The sequence below is a fragment of the Elephantulus edwardii genome, unplaced genomic scaffold (genome assembly GCF_000299155.1).
Source record: "Elephantulus edwardii isolate Elephantulus edwardi_28Jun2011 unplaced genomic scaffold, EleEdw1.0 scaffold00072, whole genome shotgun sequence".
Classification (NCBI taxonomy): domain Eukaryota; kingdom Metazoa; phylum Chordata; class Mammalia; order Macroscelidea; family Macroscelididae; genus Elephantulus; species Elephantulus edwardii.
In genome coordinates, this window is record NW_006399822.1 from 3,017,869 (window position 1) to 3,025,564 (window position 7,696).

The 7,696-nt window shown below is 55.0% G+C and overlaps 1 protein-coding gene across 1 annotated transcript in view; it reads right to left on the bottom strand.

The window, feature by feature from the left end:
• ATP2C2 (ATPase, Ca++ transporting, type 2C, member 2) overlaps positions 1–7,696 on the bottom strand; it is a 41,302-nt gene that overhangs the window by 27,436 nt on the left and 6,170 nt on the right. Inside the window, exons 4-8 of the mRNA XM_006888872.1 lie at positions 7,154–7,264; positions 4,257–4,373; positions 3,052–3,141; positions 1,951–1,986; positions 1,801–1,862 (exon numbers count right to left, since the gene is read on the bottom strand). Of these exons, the coding sequence (XP_006888934.1) occupies positions 1,801–1,862; positions 1,951–1,986; positions 3,052–3,141; positions 4,257–4,373; positions 7,154–7,264 (416 nt within the window). The remainder of the gene's footprint in view (positions 1–1,800; positions 1,863–1,950; positions 1,987–3,051; positions 3,142–4,256; positions 4,374–7,153; positions 7,265–7,696) is intronic.

The following is a 7,696-nucleotide window of genomic DNA, read 5'->3' on the forward strand; positions in this document are numbered from 1 at the left end:
TTATGTGCTGTCGAGTCATTTGCGACTCATAGCGACCCTATGTACAACAGCCCTAAACCCTGCTCTATCCTGCGCCAATCGCATTGCCTCTGACACACCCATCCTGATTACCCCAGTCACTGAATCAATCCACCTCCTAGAGGGTCTTCCCCTCCTGCACTGTCCATCCACCCTCCCAACCATGATGTCCCTCTCCAAGGACCTGTCCCTCCTGGCAACATGTCTAGAGATGTCAGACGAAGCCCCAGAATCCTTGCCTCCAAGGAGCAGCCTGGTTTAACCCTCTCTAGAATGAATCTGTTTGTTTTCTTGGCAGTCCATGGTACATTCAATACTCTTCTCCAGCAAGCACCACAGCTCAAAGGCATCAATTCTCCTCCTTAGGAGGCTTTATATGCCATATGGAAAATAGGGCCAAATGCTGGCGACTAAACCAAAAAGGGTGGTAGGTGGTTCCAATCTTCCAGTCTCTGTAAGAAAGACGGGCAGGCTTCTCCCCTAGAGCCTCAGCCCCTGATGGAGGGTCACGAGTTGGAGCTGACTTGACAGCAGGGGACTGGGCCTTGGGTCGCCTCTCTGTTTGAATCCACCAGCAGCTGTAAGGGAGCAAGGTGGTCACCGATGACCCACGACATTCACAGCCTTGGACAACCCACTGAAGGAACGGGCTGGGGCGTGTCGGAGATCGTGAGGAGGTGTGGGACTGGCCAGCGTTCACTGCTTGCTGACAGGGTCGCTGAGTCATGCTCACCTCGACGACACCATCACAGCATGGTAACTACATTATTCCCGCTTCCTCCGTGTCTCTGGATGTCCTTCTTGCCTGCCCCTCCTTGCCTTCTGAGCTTTACGTTTGGGAGACGCTGTCCTTTGGTCGTGTGTGGTTCGGTTCTCTAACGGTGTGTGCCTCCCTGGTGGTGCTGGTGCTGTGATCTGTCTGAGCCGTGGAGGTGAGCTCAGCTGCAGCTATTATGAAGGGTGTCTGAGGCTCATAACCTCAGGGGGTCCATGCACCTTCCCTCCCCCACCCTGCATCTCTATCAGACCGGCAAGCCTGGTCTTTTTCACTATTGTGAGTCTTGTTCCACCTTTTCCCACTCTGTCCAGGACCATCTCTTGTAGCTCCAGTCTAAGCGGTCAGCAGTGGTAGCCGGACGCCACCTAGTGTCCCGGGCTTCGGTCATGGAGGCTGCGCAGTGTGGTCCATCATCCTTGACTGCTTGTGTCTGATTTTCTTCCCTCGTCTTGGCTCCAGGTGGGAAGAGTCCTTAGGCTGACTAGCCTGGAGAACACGCACTACTCTTCCAAGCAGGACGCAGATCAGTGTCCTTGTGGACGACGTGCTACGAGCTGAACCTCCTGTCCCTGACGGCTGGAGTGACTCCTCTGCTTTCTTACGACAACCTCACCCCCTCATCCAGCAGCAACTCAGCCCCTCAGGGTGTCTGGCTTTGGCCAAGAAGTCCTCTGAACTTTGCTCCTAAGGCTTTTTACTCCTTAAGAACAGAGTCCCCTCTTTGAGTCTCCACTTTGAGGAGTCAGTGGAAACCTGGGTGCTTTCCGCTAACTTAGGACTTTATGCAGTGGCCCTTTTCTGCAGTCCTGGAGGGTTGTGGCAGAGATCCCTGATTAAGACACTAAGGAGAGCTGGGGTCCAGAGCGTCTGCGTGTGACACCCACAGACACACAGCGGCCAGCGCCAACCCCAGTGCAGATGAGTTCTCCTGGACTGAGTCCCAAAGGCCGCATTCTGACAAGCTGGTTCCCTGTACAGACCATGGTCTCTGGGCTCTGACTTACCAGTGACACTCTGGGGGAACCAGCTTGGTCAGCTCTTCCAGGGACTTCTCTGACCGGTACTCCTGGCAGGAAGACATCGCACACGCCAGGGCTTCACACAGTGCCTGTCCTGCCCGGTCATCCCATCCCCAACCTCAAGGACACACATACCTGGATGAAGGCCACGGTGACCACAATGAGCACGGCCTAGAGAGAAAGGACAGGGTTAGTGGCCGGGACAGCACTGGCCTCAGGGACAACATTAACGGCAGAGATGGTGTTAGCCACTGGGCAGCACTGGCTGCAGGGACAGTGTTAGCGGCAGGGACGGTGCTGACCATATGGACAGTGTTGGCTGCCAGGACAGCGCTGGCCGCAGGGAGAGCACTGGCCACAGGGATAGCGCTGGCCACAGGGACAACACGGGCCGCAGGGACAGCACTGGCCGCAGGCAGAGCTGAGGGGTGGGCCCAGGATGAGCATCCTATCTTCAAGCGTAACAAGTGCACCATGCAGAAGTGCGGACAACAAGGGAGCAGGGCAGCAAAAGGACAGAAGTCACCCCAGGTCCGCTGCCCGGGGCTTCACCTTCCCAGGTGGCCCTGCGGTTTCAGCAGGGGCGTAACCCAACCCGGGTCCTACGGCACATTTCCTTAAGAAAACGGATCTCTGCCGCAACAGTGCATCCTATTCTCCTCTCCAGATCTCCAAATTCCTTTACCTTCCTCCAAATCTCTTTTATGTCAAGCTACCTTGATGAATTACCTGTGGGCTAGCCCCACTGCCCACAGCAGGTACCCAATTTGTGACATGTCTGCTATGAGTGAAAGTGGACAGAGGAATTAGTTTTCCATTCACAGCGTATACACATTCTGACACTGACACACACACACACACACAGCCCTGGGGGCCTGGCAGGTTAAGCATTGGGCTAGTAACCAAAATGCTGGTGGTTTGAATCTCCCCAGGAGGAAAAAGGACAGTCTCTCCACAAAGATGTGTGGCCCTGGAAAGCCGGTAGAGGGCTGCTCTGAGTCGGGGCTGCCCTGATGGCAGTGGGTTTTACACACACATTTTTATTTCCCTACGGCAGCCTTTTGTTCTCCTACAGGGTACAAAGCCCGGGCGCTGGGTGGGCCTCACGGGCGCTGGGTGGGCCTCACGGGGCGCTGGGTGGGCCTCACGGGCGCTGGGTGGGCCTCACGGGCGCTGGGTGGGCCTCACAGGCGCTGGGTGGGCCTCACGGGCGCTGGGTGGGCCTCACGCACTCACCACGGCGATGCTGACAGCATCCTCATACTCCTTGGTGAGCACGCTCACCAGGGCCGAGCCCAGCAGCAGCAGGATCAGCGGGTTCTTAAACTGGAGAGGAAGCACAGAGCAAGGGTTCTTGCAGTCAGCCTGTCACCAGCCACCTCATGTGAATGGACGTAAGCCAGCAACTTGTCCTTATCCGTTCAATGTGGACTTGTTAGCCCCAAAGCCAACAGTCTGAACCCTGCCTTCTCACTCTGGACTCCTCAGACTCCAAAGATCCCTGGGACTTGCCTCCACTCCAAGCCCCACAGAGCCAGACCGATAGATAGCATAGATAAACAGGCAGGCAGGCATAGATTGATTTAGCTCTATCAAAATATATAATGGGGTGCTCTGGTAGCCTAGTGGTTAAGGAGTTGCACTGCCACCCCAAAGGTAGGTGGTTCAATCCAAAAGCTGCAGGGAAAAGATGGGCAATCTCCTCTCATGCAATTATAGCCTCTGAAAACCCGCAGGAAGGTCAATTACACGGGTTTGTTAGGTGCCACTGAGTCAGAACCAACTCCCAGCTGACCCTCCAGCAGGTTTTCAGAGCCTGTAAATCCGATGGGAGGGGACTGTCCATCCTTCCCTCACAGAGCAGCTGGTGGATTCAAACCATGTGCTGTTGGGGTGGGAGTGCAACTCCTTATCACAAGGTCAACAGAGCTCCCTTCCTCCCTCTCTACTGGGGGTGTGTGTCTGTGAGAGAGTGTGTGTGGGGGACTCTGGTGATCTAGTGGCAAGTAGCTGCACTGCAATCCCAAAAGCATACGATCTGAGGCCGTCAGCTGGTCGGCAGGAGAAGGATGGCGATCTCCTCCCGTGAGATTAACTACCTCTGCAACACTGGGCTTCCTGGGGCACTGATGGTACAGGACCGGGCAGTGTTTCAGGGTTAGGCAGCTGAGCTGAAACCAATCAACTGCACTGAACAACATCAGATGAGTGCGGAGCTGACACAGCCATTGGTGACACTGAACACCTGGTGGGGCGTTATCCTCACAGTCCTCCTGCTGGCTGAGGCCCCATGAGCCGTCTTTATCTTCACGGTATCCCCGCCCCAGCTGTCAGCACCCGCCCAAGGCCATCCTCAATTAATATTTAAACAAGCGAGGCCTCCTAACCCTCCCCTGTCCTGGCCCTGCTGCTCAGACCCCAGGATGACAGCCAGGCCCCACCTGGTCAAGGTATTTCTTCCACACGGGTACTGTGTTGTCGGCAACAAACTCGTTCCAGCCATGGACCTGCCTGCGCTGTGCCACCGCGAACTCCGACAGCCCGTTCTCCAGGTCCACCTGCAGGGAAGGTCAAGACAGAGGGTTCTGACAGCATGTGAGGACTGGGGAGCCTGGGCCTCAGACCTTTCCAATCTCTCTAGTGATGAGGAGTTCAAGCTTGTCCACCAAGGCGCTGAGGCCTAATCAGGACTCCCAGCTATGTTATCGCATATTTGAGTCCCTGTATGGGCCGAAGAGCTAAGAACTAGGCTGCCAGACACAAGGCTGAAAGTTCAAGCAGAGGCACCTCACAATAAAGGCCTAATAATCTACTTCTGGAAAAATACTTTAGAAGTTCACTGCCATTGAGCTGGTTCTGACTCATAGCAGACAGGCACGGGGTTTCCATGGCGATAAACTCCAAGTGGGGAGACTGCCCGTCTTTCATCAGTGGAGCTGCTGAGGGGCCCAGACCGCCAGAGCTGCTGGCCTCTGGGTTAGGGCGCAGGGCCCTGTGGGCAATGCCACCAGAGTGGCCTTCTGAAGACAGACATCATGGGAAACCTTATGGAACACAGATCGGCTGACACGCACGGGCCGCCGTGCGCCACAAAGGCCTGGACAGCAGCCGGAAAACACAAACCAGCTGAAAGTCACAGCAGAAAGGGGCATCACAGGCCCAGATTTCAACAGACGCAATCGCAGCATGGGGTTTCAGAAAGGCTTCAACCTTTTCCCTTTTTAAAGGGTTCTGTTTTCAATGGTTGGTGGTTAAGGCTCTCCTGTCTGCGTCCCCTGCGCAGACAGGCTCCTCCGTGTGCCTGGTCATATAGGAGCAGACTCCAAGGTCTGCAGGATACACGTGGAAGCACCCCCTGATCTTACAGAGGCGCTCTTGCGTGAAAATTCAGCAATGAACGAGCCTCCTGGGGGGTTAACTTAGTCAGAAGGTGAGTGGGGAGCTGCATTCAGGTCCAAACTCTCATAAATCAAAATGTAAAACGGCCATCGAGTAGGAACGGACTCCAAGCAGCCCCTCCAGTGGTATTTCCGAAGGTGATAAACAACACAGGAGGAGACTGTCCCCCCTCCACGGAGTCACCAGTGGATTTGAACCTTCAGAGGTTCAGCCTTTGGATTAGCAGCCCAGCTCCTTATGGACTCTGCCACTTGTTCATGGAGATGATTTCTACGCAGAGGAAAACACAGGCAGACCTCGGCGAGACTGCGGGTTCGGCTCCAGACACGGCAATGAAGTGAGCCTCATGATAAAATGGGCAACGTGACTTTCTGGGTCTCCCAGTGCACAGAAAAGGCCTCACACTTATGCTACACAGTGGTCTCTGTAATAGGCGAGGGAGCTCGGGCGGCCTAGTGGGAAGGAGTCTCACCGCCCAAGCCAAGGCCGCTGTTCCAATCCTCCAGCTGCTCCGTGGGAGACAGGGCACGCGCTCTTCTTGTGCACGTAAAGCCTCTGAAACCCCGCTGGAGGGTCAGCTGTGTCAGTTCTGACTCTACGGCACAGAACGTGACACGTGCAGTGTGGTGAAGACACATGGGAGAAGGCCCACCCTGCACAGAGGCACCAGGGGAGCGTGAGGCGGCGACAGGGTCCAGCAGACTCGGAGGGAGGGAGGGAGTGTGAGACCATAAACCTCCGAGCCTGTAAAAACACTGTGTGTGCAAAGCCATAAAGCAAAGCACCATAAAATGAGTCTGCCGGGGTTTCCTCCCCATCTCCAAACACAGGCAGGACCTGACTGTAGACAGAGGCCTGAATTATCCTCCTGGAAAAGGCAGTGCAAGCACTGCCTCCCAGCTTCCTCCAAGCTTTTATGTGGGGAGGTTTTTGTTTTCCTGTTGTGCTGGGTTATGATCGAGCGTACACACCCGCCCTCCTCCCAGGCCTGCTCGGTTTTCTAAGTGAAGAACTGAAAATGAGCTACGTCCTTCTGCCTCTCGGGTTGGGTCAGGGGGCTGGGAGGAGGTCAGTGCTGCACAGATTCCTGCTGAGACAGGGATTCAAACCCAGGTCTGAAGCTTGTGCGATCTGGTGGAAGCACATGGCCGCACCCTGGACTGTGGCAGAGTGAAGACTGGTGCAGGGCGTCAGCTGCGCTACCTCCTGTACCGAGATGGCCTGACACTGCGACTGGAACCAGGGGGGCAGGCGTGACAGATGGTGAGGGTGGCACAGGACAGGGCACTGTGCAGAGTGTGCTTCCCAGGGTCCCTATGAGTCACAGCTGACTGCACACAACCACCACCATCCATGTCAGCCTGACCAAACGGTGTCATTCCGTGCATCCCCACAGCTTGACGGTCCAGTGCATGATGTAGCAGAGTATTATTAACTGGAAGGTTGGTAGTTCAAATCTACAAGAAGCTCCATGGGAGAGGGATGGGCAGTCTCCTCCGGTAAAGACTGAGAGCCTCAATGCCCGGAGGGACGGTCACCAGGAGACGGGACTAACTCAGCAGGGGGTTTGGTTTTGGCTTTGTGTCTTCATGGCCATTGGTAGCCCAGTGTTTAAGGAACTCGGCTGCTAACTGTGAGGTCACTGGTTCAAACACACCAGCAGGGGAAACATGAGGCCGGCCGCTTCCACACAGGGCGCTGTGGGTCTGGTTTCTGTGTGTCCTCATCTGTAATGGAGGACTAAGGCCACAATGTGGGAAGGAGACTGTTAGGAGGAACTACGCTGACCACCAGGTCGAGGACACACCGCGTGGGGCACAGAACTGGCCACGTCGGGAGCGCTGTCTAGTGATTCCAGGAAATGTTTCAGGGTCTCTGTGCTGCTCTCTGATCTAACCACCTTATAATAACCAGTGGCAGATGCAAATTTAGCTCTTACGCAGAATGCTTTGGCCAGGTCCTCTCTGTGGTGTTGGCAGGCCTCCTTCGGGGGCAGGGGCACCACTGCCTTCTCTTTTTCGATAGCTTTCAGGTCGCATGGTTCATCGGTCTGAGGGGAAGAGAAAAGCCAGGACTCTGGTTAAGCAAACTCTCGTTTGGCGATGCTGGCCTTTCCAAACCCTCCCAGCCCCAGACAATAGCACACAAACACGCCCCCTCCCCAGGTCCCACAGCAAAAGCCAGATGCTGTGGGAGCTGAGCAGCAGTGGGAAGTGAATGGGACTATGTCCAGGAATATTTGTAAGTCCAACAGAGGATACTTCTACATATGTATTTATGCATATGGACCCATGACTATAGTCCAGCATATGGGGGAGTAAAGACAAGCAGTTTTTGAATCATAAAAAACACCTTGGAGGACATTATGCTGAGTGAGGTATCTCAGTCACAAAGGGACAAATGCTATATGGTGCCACTGTTGTAGAATGAGACTGGCACTGGGGTGGGGGTAAGACTGAGAAAAACTGGATGAAATATGTTT